Source organism: Ochotona curzoniae, unplaced genomic scaffold (genome assembly GCF_017591425.1).
Source record: "Ochotona curzoniae isolate NIBS_2020 unplaced genomic scaffold, NIBS_Ocur_1.0 scaffold_4506, whole genome shotgun sequence".
Lineage (NCBI taxonomy): Eukaryota > Metazoa > Chordata > Mammalia > Lagomorpha > Ochotonidae > Ochotona > Ochotona curzoniae.
The window spans coordinates 78,112,451-78,129,201 of NW_024467119.1; the positions used below are offsets into that span (position 1 = coordinate 78,112,451).

Genomic DNA, 16,751 nt, shown 5'->3' on the forward strand with positions numbered 1-16,751 from the left:
TAGCTGTGTACACACATCGGAGGCCTTGGGCTCGTTGTGCCGTCTCTGGGAGTGCGTTTCAGAGAATCACGAAATCGTCATCTAAAAAAAAAATACTTTGACCAGACCCATGTAAATACACAGCTCCTTTAAGCAATATACTACCGAACAGAGGTGGAAATCGCCTAAGAGGCAAAGGGATGAAGGTGAGGAATTCTGACTGACAGCAGACCTCCTTAATGGGAAGTGGGCGCTGTGGCACAGTGCATTAAGCTTTTCTTGCATCGCTTGGCATCTGGTGTTGAAGTACTGGTCCACATCCTGTCTCCCCTTCTGATCCTGCTCCTTGCTAATGTGCCTGGGAAGACAGAAGGTGATGGCCTGGATGTCCCTGCTCCTGCCACTCACACAGGAGACCTAGGTGGAGTTCCTGGCTTCACTCTGGCCCGATCTTGTCTGCCTGTTGTGACCAAGTTAGGGAGTGAATCAGCACATGATCACTTGCGTTCTCTTTTAGTTTAGTTTTTTTTTTTCCTCTGTTGCGCTGCCTTTCAAATGAAGAAATCTTTATTAAAAAAAAAAAAAAGAAAAGAAAGAAAGAAAGAAAACCTTATGAACTGTTTACCCAGTGAACTCTTGAGTCTGCGAGTGGTGCTGCCCAGGGAACTGCCACAGAGGAGGGGGTTCGTGAAGTCCAAGTTTGGCATTGGAGTTCTGGGTGGTTGTACAAGGAGAGGTGGTGGGGGGAGGCTGCAGTGGACAGGGTGTAGACGGTAGCTGTGGCATCAGGCTGTGAGTGGATCCCGGCTCTAGCACCTACCTGCCACGTGCTCTTGACATCCTCAGCACTCCCATTTGTCCATTTCAGGACTGAATGAGATCACTGTCCTCCTGCGGAGCCCCTGGCAGCCTCTGCTGACCTGCCGAGAGCAGCTTGGCCACGAGGAACTGTGCTGCCACATCCCCAGATCGCCCCCAAACACCCGGGAGCAGGTGCCTTCTCGTCCAGCAAGTGAACTCCGTGATATCCCTAGGAGCTCCTCCCCCAATGTTTAATTCATGTATTTACTGATGCCTCAAGATTTATTTAAACAGAGAGAAGGCTTTTAATTCCACAATTAAAAGGCTAGAAGTTCTAGTTGAGATAACATTTCAGTGTGAACAAGTTTTAATTAAAATTCAATCAGTCAGTCAATCATAAGTAAAAGGGATTAGATAATCTTACGGTTCTGTCTGATAAGCAGAAGGTAGTGGAGGGGGCCAGGAGAGCTTAGTTAGGGAGACGCAAGCAGACTTAGCCTGGCCCGGCCGGCTGTCAGCCTTCACTGGAGGCCCGCCCCATTTACGCTTGCCCGGCGGGAAATGCCAGTCTTATCCTGTAGCCCTTCTTAGGATGCCCTCTCAGGGCAGCCCATAGCTGAGGAAGGTTGCTTTTCACCACACTGGCTCTCGTACGGAAGAGCTTTGTTCCCAGGAAATGTGTACATTGAGGAAGCAAAGAGGAATTTGGGACTAAAAACAAGCACAGCGCCAATGTGACACCTCATGAAAGGGCGTGGTTCCCCTGCGAGGCTCGTGGACAGTGATGTGCGGTGCCAGTCTTTAATACCTATTGGTAATTACAGTCGGGATCTCATCCCTGTTTGTCCATGAAACCGACACCGAGCTTCAGGAAGCACCTTTTTCCCTCCCGTGCAGGCTTGCTTTGCAGTTTTCAGACTTGTAAGTGTGTGAGCGGGAGGCCTGACTTCCTTCCCTCTAAGGAATCCCGACTTTGGCGAGGTGACTTTGCATCCAGGGCGCAGCAAATTGTTCTCTTTACCTGATTTTGTTATTCACCTATTCAGCCATCCTTTATTGATTCCTCAAACTTGACAGGTCACAAAACAAAAGAAACTCACAGGCTTCGAGAGCAAAGACCTGTCACGCCCTGTTAGTCGGAAATGAGTCTGCAGTTACTGTGTAGTCATGAGGGATCCCCACAGGAGTGGGAAAGGCCTCCAGGACGAGGAGCTCGGGGTGCTGAGGGGAAGTGCCTTGGTGGAAAGAGTCGACCCTGGCAGCCAGCCTGCGGGGGTGTGGACTGCGCAGACCAGGGGAGTGGGGGAGGAAGCCACAGCGTGGTGGGTGCCAGGTCATGGGTGTCAGAGCGCCAAGCGGAAGAACGGGGGCTTGTGGTTCAGGCTCGGGAGAAGCGCTGGCAGTGGTACATTTGGGGGCGTGCCATGAGCCGATCTGTGAGAGCCAAGCCGTGTGTGGGAGTGGGCACTGCAGTGGGCAGAGGCTGGTGCTGGGAAGCCTAAGGGAGGGCCTCCGGGCGTTTGTAGCAGAAATCCAGGTGAGCCAGAGCTTCCATCCCGCAGTGTCATTCTTGGGAGTGTTTCCACAGCCCTGTTCACACTCCTCTGCCATAATGGACTCACACATCGGGGGAAGCCCGGGGACAACCCCAGGGCCCGCCTGATGAGAAGACTGACTGTATCCAGTATCCTGTGGACATAGCTCTGTATGTGCTGAGAGGGGACAGCCCCCAGGTCTCGTAAGTGAAAAAGAAAGCTACAGAATGGTGTCTGGAGGCTGTTGCTGTTTATTTAAAAACAAAAACTGAAATACACAGCAGAGTTCAGGCACACACGCATGCGCACAGAGGCACGTACCACTTGCTTCCCTGGGCCGTGCGATAATGTGCTGGTGACGGCACTGGGAGCAGGTAATCCAAATCAGCATTCTGACTCCTTGCTTAGCATTCAGCCTCGGCGCTTGGTTGGCGATATTTGCCATCACTGGCTCCTTGGGGTGATTGTGAGTATTGAGCTGATCCCTGGAAAGTGCTGACAACACTGGCTGCTACCTGAGAGGTGATGTGAATAAAGTGTTTTCTGTAATAGCTGAGACATTATTAAATATGTAAAACTTTTAAAAAATACATTAGAATCTGGTAACCGAAGTTTCCTCCGGTGGGAAGGGCTGTTTTCATTTTATATATATATATTTTTTTTAATTTCTGTTGCACTAGCAGAGCTGTTACTGGAACCGGCCCTGAGGCAGTGCTGGCGGGGCAGGTGGACACTCAGGTGGACACTCAGGCCTGCAGGCAGGAGCTGTTTCCTAGGTGGGACCTGCAAGGCTGAGGTGCCATGCTCACGGAAGCTCCGTTCCTGTAGCGGGGGGGACCACAGGGCCATGACAGACTGAGGCAGCGAGCGAGGCCGGCAGGAGGGAGAGAAGGGAGCAGATAGTAAGAAGAGCTGGATGGGGAATTTGTCCTGCTGGAAGAGGAGGGCGTGAAAAAACACACCCTTCACTCTGGCCATCCTGGACTTTCTGAATTGTAGCTGAGCTCTCTGATTTTTGGTTGGTACTGGTTTCCCCTGGCAACTGCTTTTCTGGTAAATAGTTTTTTGTTTTTTAATGTGCTAGAAACTAACTAGGAATAAAATGGGTTTAATATTTGTTTTTCTTATTACAAATACCTTAGAAATTGTAATTAATGACACTGATTGATGATCATGGTGACCTTTTGGCCTTGACCTCATTTTTTAAAAACAGATTTATTTATTTTTATTGGAAAGTCAGATATACATAAAGGAGGAGAGACAGAGAGGAAGATCTTCCATCTGCTGATTCACTCCCCAAGTGACTGCAATGGCCAGAGCTGAGCTGATCTGAAGCCAACAGCCTCCTCCAGGTCTCCCATATGGGTGCAGGGTCCGATGTCTTTCAGCTGTCCTTGACTGCTTTCCTAGGCTGCAAGCACGGGGCTAGACGGGAATTGCCACCCATCCGGGATCCAGGTGCATGCAAGGCAAGGACTTTAGCTGCTAGGCTACTGTGCCAGGTCCTTGGCTTCACATTTGTCCATCCAAGGCAGTGATGACACAGTCTTACTATGCAGGGTGTGAGGTTCGAGTTGTCCTCCTCCCACCCCCTCTTGCGATTGTAATGGCCTTGGGTTGTCATCACCCCCACACCCTTGGCCACTGGATGCTCAGCAGTCCTCATGTCCATGGGGTGGTCTGATAAGCATGTGCACATTGTGCGACCAGAGAAGAGACAGTGAGGAATCACATGAAGGGCATGTGGTTGGCAGAGAACTCTACCCAGGTGAACAGGTGAACACGACTTCAGCTACTCATTTTTGCTCCAACTGAAAGGAAACAGATTCTGATCCAGGGAAGCAGGTATTAAGACCTAGGGAAAGACCGGGTCACAGGGTGACCAGGCAGCCCTTTCCCTGTCAGTGGAGGCCAGATGCCAGGCTGAATGTGTTTGGCCAGCTGTGCCAGTTGTTTATGAACTTCTCGGAGGAGGGAGGTGAGGTGGAGGGGGTGATAGTGTCTGCAGTTCATTGGCTAATATGTTACAGGCAGTGACACAGGGGCTGTGTCTCATCCCAAGACTAGGATGTCATTGCTAAACTCCATGAGGGGGTGGTGCCTCTGTCATTTTTAGAGAAGAGGAGAGGCAGAGAGATCTTCCATCCATGGATTCACTCATCATATGGCTGCGAAAGTCAGAGCTGGGCTGATCCAAAGCTAGGAGGCAGGAGCCTCCTTCAGGTTTCTCATGTGGGTACGAGGGCCCAAGGACTTGGGCCACCCCCCTTTGCTTTCCCAGGCCATAAGCAGAGAGCCGGATCAAAAGTGGAGCATTCAGAACTAGAACCAGTGCCCATATGGGATATCAGCACCACAGACAGAAGATTACTGTGCTAGCCCACCACAGTGGCCCTGCCCTTGTCGTTTTTGGGGGACCCCTTCCCACACGGAGGCATCACTGGTCTTCCTCAAGACAGTAGTCTTGCTTTACCCCGTTTCTCACCTATGTGGGTAAAAGATGCATATGTGGCATGCCCACTTCTTGCCAACAGCTGTGCTTGCTGACAGAGGAGTGTGTTTTCTCTGCCCTTAGGGCCTCTGGGTAAAGCGCCTGTGAATGATGAAGCCTTCACAAGGCGTGGTTACTTACCAAGGGTTATGGGCTTTTGTTATAAATATGCCACTGTTTAGTGGCATCATCAATGGCTCCACTAGGTTGAAATATAGAGTTTTCATGAATTTGGTTTAATGGATCCATTTTATGGTAAACAATTTAAGACATCTTTGAGGTGATTTTACTGAGGCCCATATTATTTGCTGCCTCCCGTGACCTGAGCCATCAGTGCCCCACAGCTACAGAGGTTCCTCTGTGCCTCATCTAGCCAACTGCTCTGCCACTGCTAGGGATCTTCTTTTTTTCAGAAATCTGTGACACGTCAAACCATGTCTCTTCTCTCAGCTGAGAATCACAGATTGGTTGCCGAGATACCAGGCCTACTCAGGTTAGAGCCCAGGAGACCATCCTTGGCCCCCAGTCTGTCTCTTTCCTTCTCTTCCATCTTGGCACATTTACTGAAGCAGACTCTTCCAGGCTGTTTGTTCAGGGCAGGCAGTCCTTGTCCACGCTGTTCCTATGTAGTAAGCATGGCATGTCTTTGCTTGGTAGGTTTTTTTTTTTTTTTAATTAACAAAGTTTTGCTTTGTTTTGCTTTGGGGGGAGTCACCAACACTTTTCTTGATCTCTAAAGTTTATAAGCAATCCCATCATCCACAGCATCAGGGGCTGATAAATATCTGATGTGAACATTTGGCAGCCTCCAAGAAATGGAGAAGCAGCATAGAAAAGCATATTGTAATGTTTAAAGATTAAATTATTTGATGTCTGGTTATTTCTTTCTTTCCTTCAAGGCCTCTGATCATTTTCAAAAGGGTCAAACTCCCCGTGGAGTGTAATACTAGGTCCCCTGCCTTCTCATGATGGTGGGGGTGCTTTTTTTTCTGTCGGCCCGAGGCAGTGGCAGCAGCGGCAGCAGCAGCGGCAGCCTTGGCCTTGTGTGTCCATCTGGGTTTGCACCTGCTGGGCCCATGTACAGTTGCTGAGGAATGGTGTGCCCACGTGCCCAGCCAGCACTGAGGCCGTGTGTCTTCCTGCAGGCCCGTTCATCAGTGTGGTCCTGTCCAAGCTGGAGAACATGCTGGAGAACTCTCTGCATGTTAATTTGCTGCTTATCGGGATCATTACTCAACTAGCCAGCTACCCCCAGCCACTTCTCCGTTCCTTTCTGCTCAACACCAACATGGTCTTCCAGCCGAGTGTCCGCTCACTCTACCAGGTACGTCCGTCAGCTGTGCCCACATCCGTAACCTTTTGTCTGTCTGGGTGCTAATTCACTGGGCCCAGTTTATCCCTTTCCCTTCATGATTTTGTGTTTTGCTCAAAAAGCCCTCTGATGCCATTTGCTTGCTTTCTTGTCCTATTAGGCTAGCTATGTAGAATCTTTTGGACAAGGTGCAAAGCTTCATTTATTTGATGTTGTGAGGGTACCCTACCAAGAACGCACCGGCAGTTAACTACGAGCCACTGCCCAATATCCTAATAGTTGCAGTAATGAGGGCTGCACCTGAACCATACATTGATACCCAAAAGTGGAATTGCATTGTGAAGCCACTGGCATGGCTAATGTTATTTTTAACAGGTCCTTGCGTCTGTGAAGAACAAGATCGAGCAGTTTGCATCTATGGAGAGAGACTTCCCAGGGCTCCTCCTACAAGCCCAGCAGTATCTGCTCTTCCGAGTGGACATGTCTGATCTGACCTCGGAAGCGCTAACCAAAGGTCAGCCAGCCCTCCCCCCGGGCTCTCGTCTCTCCTTTCAACGGTTACTCCATTTCCCAAATGCTGCCCCATCACTTCCTGGGCTGTGGAAGCATCTGAAGATAGGTGTATTTTTACAGGGTGGGGGTGAGCCCCGCCTCGTGTTCTCAGGACTGAAGAAAGGTCCGCCCTGCCTGGCCGAGCCCGTGTCCCCTGCTGCATCCTGTCGTCTGTACAAGTACCAGGGCCAGCACAGATTCGCCAGTGGAGCGGAAGTGCTGACGGGAGCAGTTGAGGGGTTCGCAGTGCCTCCTGCAGTGTGCTTTCAGTGTGCTCACACTGGACTCTGGGCTTCCAGTGTGTGAAGTGCTTTCCTGGCAGTTTAGTTTCGTTAGTACTGGAAAATGGGTCAGAAGGGTTGTGTAAAGTTAGTGTCATGTGTGGAAGCTGAGGCAGAGGCCCAGGGAGGGCTGCCAGGATCCTGAGGCTGCAGTACTGAGACTGCCCTGGCTGGATCATCGAGATCCACGCACACATGGACCGGGCTGGACAGGCCAATGTGCTGACCCTGAACCGTCACGTTCAGGGTGGGGAATGTGGGAGGGGACCCCTCATGCCTGAGCCCTGTCCTGCCCTCAGGGTGTCTGGTGGCCATGTATGTGCAATGTATGCGCCCACAGGAACTTGTTTCCTCTGCACAAGATTGTCAGGTAGTCATCTAGCAGTCATAGTTTTTAAGACTTGTGACATTCAGGGTACCCATAGGGAGTCCTCCTGGGATATAAAACTTGCTTATTAACTAGGTATTTTGCATTAAGTTGCTAATAAGGTTGACTCCGAGGAGGGTGTTAGCAGAGTGACACTTCTCCTGCACAGCTGTCCTCTGCAGCATGCCTCGCCGGGGCGTGGTTTTCTGCAAGGAGCTGGAGCTGGCAGCCCTGTTCTCACAGGGACACATGAAGAGTCGTGTTGTCACAGGCCTCCTGTTGGCCGTTCCTGGGCCTGCGCAGTGCCCCGTGCTCCACAGTGCTGCCAGCGGGGTGAATGCTTCACAGCTCCCTCTCCCAGTTCCAGAATCTTCCCTGTGTTCGTTTTGAAAACCTTGTGCTGCCCTCTTTTAAACACCCAGGGTAGGATTTCATTTCAGAAACAACTGATTCTGGCACTCCCTTGTGCCTCTCCTTCCCTGCCTCTTCCATAGGCACTTGTGCCTGTCGTGGAACCCTGTTACAAGGGGCATGACTCAGGTGCATGCCCTCCGCCTCCTGCCAGCCGGGCTGGGAGGTAGGCGGTGGGTGGCAAACAGGCCTCCTGCCTTGTCCATGCCGCTGCCAGCTGACCGCCCAGGAGTCCACTGCCCTCTCGGGGTCAGGTTCATTCTCCCAAGCCATAGCATAATACTTCCTTGTGTTCTGTCCAGAGTTCTCTTAATTGATCTCTGATCCTAGACAGGAGGTGAGCTCACTGTCATCTCCACTTCACAGAAAAGGAAGCATGTCATGTGAAGGGACTTCAGAAAGCCTGTGGCAAATGGATCTAATTGGGACTCTTTGCATATAATGGGTCTTTACAAAATCTATGGAAAACGCGTATCAACTAGGAACAGCATGGATTTCAGATTTTCTGCACCAAAATAAACTTTTGATCATGCTTGCCATGAAGTTTTTGAAGTGCCCTTGTGTGAGAAGCTGTTTGCCAGAACCGCTTGAGGGGGCCTGTGGAGCCACATGGACAGGCCAGCCCCCTAGAGGTGGCCCACACCACTGTGCCCGCTGCTGACAATGTGAGGGCTCCCGGTGCATGCCCCTGTCTCCCTCACCACCGCCCCTCCAGCAGTGAATCTGGCTGGGCCTTGGCAATGATGCTTGTTGATGCTTGTGTCCAGCCAGCTAGACGAGCCACTAGAACCCTTGTAAGGGGAGGGCAGGAGAGGAGAGAACTTGAAAGACAAAGTTGCAGAGCAGCAGTGGGAGCCAGCTCCAGGGGGCTGTGGGAGCTGGGAAGAACTGAGGTTGGTCAGTTAGTTCGCTCACTCCATCCGCAAGCGCTCGTGTGCACCCCTGCTCCCGTGACTGTGGAAGGCTGGCAGGGGCTCAGCCTGGGGGAGCTCAAAGTCACGTGGAGGAGATGGTGCCAGGCTTGAGGGCAATGCCAGCCTCCATCCGCAGGCAGGGCTCCCCAAGGGCAGGGTGCCTGTGGTGTGTCGCCTGACCCTTAACCAGAGGTCCCTGTGTGCGTGATAACTGCCCACTGATTTCTCCAAGCTTGTGACCCAGAGGGGAAGCGACTTGCCTGAAGAAACTCAGCCAGCAGGTGGTGGCGTTTGGCTCAGCTGCAGACAAGCAGCAATGTGGGGAGGCATTCCAGGTGAAGGAAGCCTCACAACCAGTGCAGCTGTGGGCGTGGGAATAGAACCCACACAGCCCACAGGTGGCCTGTTCCTCATGGGTGTCCAGGCTGGCTTCCTTCCTGTGCTTGGCTGGGCATTCGGGAGACCAACACCGCCCAAGGGCCGGGGAGGGGATGATGTGTCCTCACCTTAGGGTCAGTGCAAGCTAAGAGTTTGTACTGAAAGGTACCAGCAGATTCCTGACATTTCCAGTTCTTTATGGCACAAACCGTGCGTGATGAGCTTTCCTCTGAAAGGATATTTAAAGCAGCAAAGTGGCAGGTTTTTTTTTTTTTTTTTAACACTAAAGACTGTAGTAGTGAGATGTGGAAAGTACTATAAATGTCAAGAATTTTTAGTACTGTAGTTAAGCGACACTCTACAAAGGGTGTTGAAAAATGGGACTGAATTTTAAACAGCAGCCAAAATAATGAAGAGCCTGAATATAGTGATTTAAAAGGAGTAATGAGACTATTTGGGTGTGGGGGTGGGGAGCAGAAGGAGGCCTGTATGATTGCCAGATATATGAGGGCTGGGGTATTAAAGAATTAAATAGTCAGGGGTACTGAGCCATTTTAACCAATAAAGCTGACTTGATAGGAAAATGCAGATCACTTAACTGTCACAGCATATGGCTACACTTCCCCGAAGGCTTGATTCTGAGCTGGAAAGCCCTGGGCGTTCTTTGGCAAAGCAGGCTTCCCAGCCACATGCCACCACTGCGTTCCCATGGCAGCAGGGAGTGGTTGGTGTGGTTTTGTCAGCACCCAGCTTGCCCCCTTCGCTGCTTCCCTTTCTGTGAAAGGCTGGCCAGCCAGGCCAGGAGGGGATGTGGAGCACCTGCAGCTGGGATCCTGGGGCTGAACAACAGCATCCCCGCTGAATCTCCACCATGCTCAGGCCTAAACTGCCGAAGACAGAACAGCTGCTTCAGCACAGGGAGCCCCTGACAGCAGGCGGGGCCACTCACGGGACATCTTCAACCTGTGGCAGCAGCACAAGACACCTTATTCATGTGTCCCTCGTCAGCACAGGCTGGGACCAGGGGATTCCTGACAGTCCTGTGTGGAGTTCCTTACGCAGGATTTTGGGTAGAAGGCTCCTCTCAGGTGCCACAGGCTGGAGGTTACCTGATGGCAAACACCTGTGAACCAGAACACCTGAGGTTGTGTCTGCATGCTTGCTGCCTGCCAGACACACCCCACACACCCTTCTCTCTCCATCTCAGGTGGCAGGCCAAGGGTCCTGGAGGGTAACCCTGACAGTTGTCTTTCTGGTTTCAGACCCCGTTCAGGAAGCTACCAGGACAGGAGGCGGCACGAACCTGTTGGATGGCCCCCCAAGAGTACTTCAGCCCTTCCTGCCAAGCAGAGCCAAGGTGGCTGGGGCGCCCCCACAACTGCCGCCGCCGGTGAGGAACCCCATGCTGGCCGCAGCCCTCTTCCCTGAGTTCCTGAAGGAGCTGGCCGCCTTGGCCCAGGAACACTCCATCCTGTGCTGCCAGGTGCTAGGGGACTTTGATGACTCCTGCTGTTAGCTTTTTTGTTGGTTTTTTTTTCCCCCTGAATAGAGGTTCTTGTTTCATAAGGTTTTAGTGTTTGGACTGAATGTTAAATGCAAAGCTGCTTGCACCGATTTCTACTTTGGTGTTTCCTGACGATACTTGATTTGCGGGATGGGCATTTTCTGTCTCCTCACCCCTGGGTGGGTCTCTCCACCTGACGGCGTATCGAATGTACATCCCACAGCTGTTTTGTATCTGTGGCTTTTCCTCCTCACTCTGTCCGATGACGATGAGCTCAGCACCCTTCCCCCACTCCAGGTCATTCATCTTGGCAGCTCCGTTCCCATGGAGCCAATACTGGGGTCCAGCATTTGCGGGGAGGGCTCCTGTGGCTGGTGAGACCTATAGCTGCAGTGGTGCACCTGTGGCCTTTGGCTTCCGTGTTATCAAAGACTAAGGCTGGAGCCCTCCCCGCCGCTCCCTCCGGTTCTGTGGAACCAGCACCGCGAAGCCCATGTCCCTCCGACTTCCAGGACGCAAGTGCTACCCAACACATAGTGCCTTATGGGATGGGAAAATCCAGCGGCCTCCACTCACTCCCTGCCTGGGAAGCCAGGAGCAGCCAGAGAGCATTTGGAATGGAATGTTCCTGGTTGTTGGAGACCTTTCTCATCAGCATGACCCCACTGAAGTAGCCTTATCTCTGTGAGATGTGCATAAAATGACACTGGCCTATGCAAACTGTCACTGTGGCTTTCGGGTGTCTGAGCAGATGAAGAAAGCATGGAGTGGTGTGCTTCCCCAGAGAAGCGAGGCAACCCACATTCATGCTTTAGTGTTCCATGAAAGCAGCCATCAGCTTAAGGAGCTCTCGCTCACGGTGAGTTTTTCAGGGTGTGTGTATGGAGCGTGTATGTTTTTGGTGGGGGTTGGTAGGTAAGTTGTAGGGAGCCTGTGCAAACCACTGGTTCATGATTTTAAATTCTGTTTGCTTCTGCTAAGGTGTTGTACTTGGTAGAGAAGGAGAAACCAGACAGCCTGCCAGGGCAGCTGGGATGTAAATGCAGTGTTCATGGGCAGCCCTGCAGAGCCTGGTGCCTGCTGGCCATTTACCCCACGCGCGCGTGCACACACACACACACACACACACACACACACACACGCACACGTGCTGCCTTCTGAGTCATGAGCTTTATTGGAGGCCCCCACGTGGCGTGTCCGTGCCCCTGTCGCTGCTCAGTCTGCTCCAAGAGGCGCGATTATGTTGACAGCCACAGCCACCTTAAACCACCACCAAGAGGGGAAGTGCACGGAATAACTGCACACTGAAAATAAGACCAGAAAAAAAAAGCCCTTGTTTATGGAGATGAAACTCCACCCCAGTCTGTTTTGTTTCCAGTTTTGCAAGTGAGAGGCAAGTGAGGTGGAGGGGTCTCCGTGTTTGCAGGAAATTGAACAGTGTCCCCACCCCTGGCCTCTCCCTTCTTCTGAGTGTCTTTGCTGGGCCCCACGGGCAGCTGCAGGTCTGATACATGTCTCAGGAACAACGTGGGTCTGGCCTTAATCAGGCTCTAGGTACAGGAGGAGAGACTCGCCAAGATGCCACACAGCACAACAGTCCTTATGTGCTCTGAGGGTCTTTCTGCAAAGACAGACAGAAAGCCGCTGGAGTGAAAATGCCAGGAAATGGGGCCCGGCCAGGGTCAGCTCTCAGGAACCAGCCCAGCAGTTTCATCACTGGTAAACAAGAAAGCAAGGTGTCCAGTTTCTGACTTCTGATGGGCTTGTCTTCGACATTAGTGTGTGCACTGTAGGGCAGCAGCAGCAGTGTGCAAGGCCCAGCCATCTGGCCCACTGTGGACACCCCAGTGTCTGCTCAAACAGAAGCTTTGTTTTAAGGTGGGGAGAGGGACTATCGAAGATGGGACTTAGCTCTAATTTATTATCCTCTTTATTTTGCACAAATATTTATCCTTGTGTGGACTTACCCAAGTCACAGAATGCTAAGGCCGCATCTGGGAAACTATTCTTGAGCTTTTTTTGGCTTGATTTGCACCTTGCTCCACTCTCTGCTGGTGGCAGTGGGATCGCTGCAGTGCAGGTTCACTGTGGAATGTCACATTTATATTTTTCTTTTTCCCAGTAGGTACTGAAGTAGGCTACTTTAAAGAAAGGTGGTATTGACAGTGCCTGGGATACGGGCAGCATGTGGAACTGCTCCTGGTGGGTGTTGGCAGCAAGCTGTCACACTAGGCCTCCTGAGCTGCCCATGTGGACCTGGAAAGCAATGCTTATTTCTGAGTCCATCACAGTCCTGCCCACAGGGTTGAGTTCACGGTTTTACAAAAATGAAGTTGGGGAAATGCACCTGCCAGCTGAGTGTGGTCATGCCAAGTGCAGAGACCCCAGGCGGGAACAGGAGAGGCGCAGACCCTGGAAAATTTGGAGGAGGGAAAGCTGATCTTGGCAAGCACAAAGATACTATGTGGCAGGTGGTGATGGTGAGAAGGAAATCATAGTGCTGAAGTAGAATATTCTAGGTCTGAAGTAAACAGGTCTTTAGAAATCATAAATGATGAATTTGGGAGAAAAAAAAATTTGAAGATATGTAGCATGCTTAAAAAATGTGGTCTGAGAGTAGACCCTCTCCTGTGTGACAGACAGGCTTCCACGTTGTTGGGAAAACACAGCAGAGAAAAGCAGTGGCTGCAAACCCTTTGGGGCAGGCTCCTGGGCGGGCGTCTCTCTGTCTGGCTCAGCGGCCTGGCAGGGAAGGTGAGTCATGGGTTCCTGGACTATCACGGCATTAACCTCAAGTCATAATTCAGGGTCTGACTTCAAGTTCCAGACTGAGTGGATTTTGTGGTTCAAAATATGAGAGCACTGACTTATTTAAAATTGATTTTTTTTGAAAACGGCTAAGTCAGTAAATGTTTTTCCAAAACACTTTAAAAATATTTGTGTGTGTGTGTGTGAGAGAGAGAGAAGCAAAATGTCGACAAAGGCCAGGGGCTTCCTGGGAGTCAAAGCTGGGAGGTGGGATGGGGTGGCTGGTGAAGCTGAGAGCCGGGAACTCGATGCAGGTCTCCTGTGGGGGTGCAGGACAGGCACCATGTTCTGTGGGCCCTGCCCAGTGCCTTCCGGAAAGCTGGCATCAGGAGTGGAGCTGAGGCTGTAACCCCACACTCCAGTGTGGAAGGCAGGTGAGCATGCCGACTGCCAGGCTAAATGTCGACTCCTCACTTCACAAATATTAGAGAAATTTGCACAGCCCAGAATACACACAGGTACTGAGTGAGCTAACAGTTTTCCAGCTGTCAGGTGGGGATCCTGGAATAACCAAGTACAGATGCTGCTTTCCTCATGAGCTGGCTGCTGCTCTCAGTGCTGCGTAGAGGGGACCGTGACCAGCCCTCAGTAGTGACCTTCCCTGAGGAAGGGGGCTTTTATGTGGGTCAGAGAAGACTGTTGGCTTTCAATCTATTAAGACTCACAGGGCCAGGATGCTGCTCAGAAAGTAGCAGCTTGTGTGTAGAATCCAGGGATGGGAGGCACAAACGGGGGTACTCAGAGCTGTTTTGTTTGTCTAGGAAGTAGGGTTGGCTGCTGTGGTCATGTGAGCCGACTTCCATGTGTTCCTTGAAACTTAGACCAGGCTGAGGCTGTGCTTCCGGGTTGCTGTCCGCCAGGAAGCACTGCCTGGGTAGGTGGGCCGTGTCTGGTGTGGTTCCATGTCTCTGTGTGCTCTAGCAGTCAGTGCCGATCAGAGTCACCAGTCCTGTGGTTGCTGAAATGGCGGGCGTGGTCGCTGGCACAAAACGCCCTTTGGCGGGACAGGTGCTATTTGTTGCAGGTGCTGCTCCCTGTCACCGGCCCTGCCCATGTGTCGCTCCGGGGGTCTCAGCCAGCCCTGTGGCATTAGCTCTTCCGTGGCACAAGCCTTGACAGCTTTTGAATCATTAAGAAAAAAATTCCAGGCCCTTCTAAAGTGCTTTCTCCATCAGTTAATACATCACACAACAGCAATTCTCCATCAAATAACAGCTTATCAGAACAAGGCAATGAGAACACATTTTGAAAGAATGAGTTGCCTTTTTTGTGTGTTTTTTTGGTTTCTGAATGACTGTCATAAACCTAATGCTTCTGAATGAGCTCTCAGAAGACTAAGAATGGTTTGGGGGATAATTTGGCCTTAGTAAATGAGATCTACATTTGGGCATTTATTAGGCCATTAATTGTTGTGAGGACCGATCATTTCGGAAGCTCATTAACGGGAGAAACAGGGCTTTTCGGCGTGGGTCTCCGGGAGGAGGGCTGGGGCACAGCGGGAGAGTGCCTTTACCTCCTCGGCCTCCTGCACCTAGAATGCCCAGAAACAATCATGGCTTGAGCTACCGTTTCCTTCCCTGTTGGGTCACTGAGAATTGTGCCCCGACGAGACATAGCCTGTAACCCCGACTCACCATTGCTCACTGAGGCCCCGATCATAAATGTCATGGAGCTGAGGCTCTACCCGTGTGCTTTTTAGTGTCAGCTGATGTTTTCCTGCGTGTGTGCAAAAGTCTCACCCCAGAACGGGCCCTTCTTAGCCCTGCAGGTATTGAAGGAATCTGGCCCGGATGGCCTGACCAGTGATACGTTTGCCAAATCATCTGAGGACTGTAGTGGGGAGCAGGGCACCCCACAGCTCAGGGCCAGCGCAGCTCACAGCCACACTGCAGAGGAGGCAGAGCTGCCACTGTGGTCACAGGTAACTAGGCCTTCCTGTTGGACGGGGATTTAAACATTTTTTTCCTTTCCCTTCTCAACAGTCACTGTGATACAGCTAAATTCAATTGATGTGAAAAATGCAATGTAAGGTGTAGGTCACGGTCCTAAACTGTAAGCGGAATTGTCCAATTTTAAGCTCAAAGAGGGTCTACACTTTCAGAAATGTCACGGTGTTCTTCTACTTGAGCGACAGTGATCGGAAAGAAAAGGGACGGGGCGCTCGGCAGGGACAGCCTTCCTGGGCGCAAGGACTTAATTTTCTCCCCACTTAGGCCCTGAGGGACCTGGCTGAACAAGCCTGACAGAGGCAGACGCTGCCTGCCCACATGGCCCAGGCGCCACAACTGGTACTTGGCAGCACCAAATGTAAACTCGTCTTGGACACTTCCAATGCTAGCACCAGCCCTCCTGCCCTTCCACCTTCCTGCCAGGGGCCCGCCAACCACCCTCTTCCTCAGGTAACATGGTTTGGGCTGAGCAGGCACAGCTGGCTCAGGCTGTCATGGGGAGAGCCAGTTTCCCAGCACGTTCCCTCGGCTCCCTTCCACCACCCTTAGAGGTGTGTGGATTACAGTGGCCCCGGCTGTGGCTGCCACTGTCTCCCCTCCCCAGCACAGCAAACATGGAACTCTGCCACCCCCTCTAACCCTCCCAGAGGCCTTTGAGGAGCAGGATCAGACTGGGGCAAGTTCTCTGACTCTTACAGAACCCATCTCTCTGGGATCCAGACAGGTTCCAATCGCTTTTAGCCTGCCAGCTGTCACTAAAATGGGAAATCCAGTTTTCAGAACTTCACTCAAGAGCACTGACCACTCATTGTTCAGGGTGGATGAGAAGTAGCCTGGTAAAAGCCTGAGGTTTTAATGCTGGCATTTTTCTGTGGGGTTAAGCAGTCAGTCCATGGTTTTCACTGATAAACTGTTTCTTTCGATATACATCTCACTAAAGCAGGCCCTTGATGTGGAAGAATCTAGAAAGACCCTTTGGTGCTTTTATTTTGATAACTTAGAAGGCAGAACTTGTGCAAAGGGTGGGGGGCTCTAACAGGGAGCTGCTTTCCTCCTCCAGAGCCCGCCAGGTTCCCGCGGACCTGCTCTGCCCGTCCTCAGCATGGAGACCAGCAAGGCCAGGGAGCGGCTTGGCCGGGCTGCCTCGGGGGGCTCCGGGAGCCTGCCTTTGCACACTGTGGCAGAGTGTGGGACACATGGGCTCACTGGGGGAGGGAAAAGATCCCCTAGAGCTCTAGGTCACCTCTGAAGCTTGCGGGAAATACATCACACAGCCCTGTTCCCTGGGCCAGCTGAGGGAGACACCTGTCTCACCACTCCTGGTTAGGGAAGGGCGCAGCTCTGGTCTGTGCGCTGGGCGCAGTTGGTCCATGACGTGGTGAGGGTGGAGGGGGAAGGGAGGATGGTGGCTCTGCTTTTCCCCTGGTGTGTCTACTGTTCTCAGCAGGCTGGGTGAGCTGGCTGAAAAC

The 16,751-nt window shown here is 51.8% G+C and overlaps 1 protein-coding gene across 1 annotated transcript in view; it reads left to right on the forward strand.

The window, feature by feature from the left end:
* Positions 1-10,537, forward strand: part of FHIP1A (FHF complex subunit HOOK interacting protein 1A) — a 103,996-nt gene extending 93,459 nt beyond the window's left edge. The window contains exons 9-11 of the mRNA XM_040967157.1: positions 5,952-6,130; positions 6,494-6,632; positions 10,284-10,537. Of these exons, the coding sequence (XP_040823091.1) occupies positions 5,952-6,130; positions 6,494-6,632; positions 10,284-10,537 (572 nt within the window). The remainder of the gene's footprint in view (positions 1-5,951; positions 6,131-6,493; positions 6,633-10,283) is intronic.
* Positions 10,538-16,751: the final 6,214 nt, after the last annotated feature.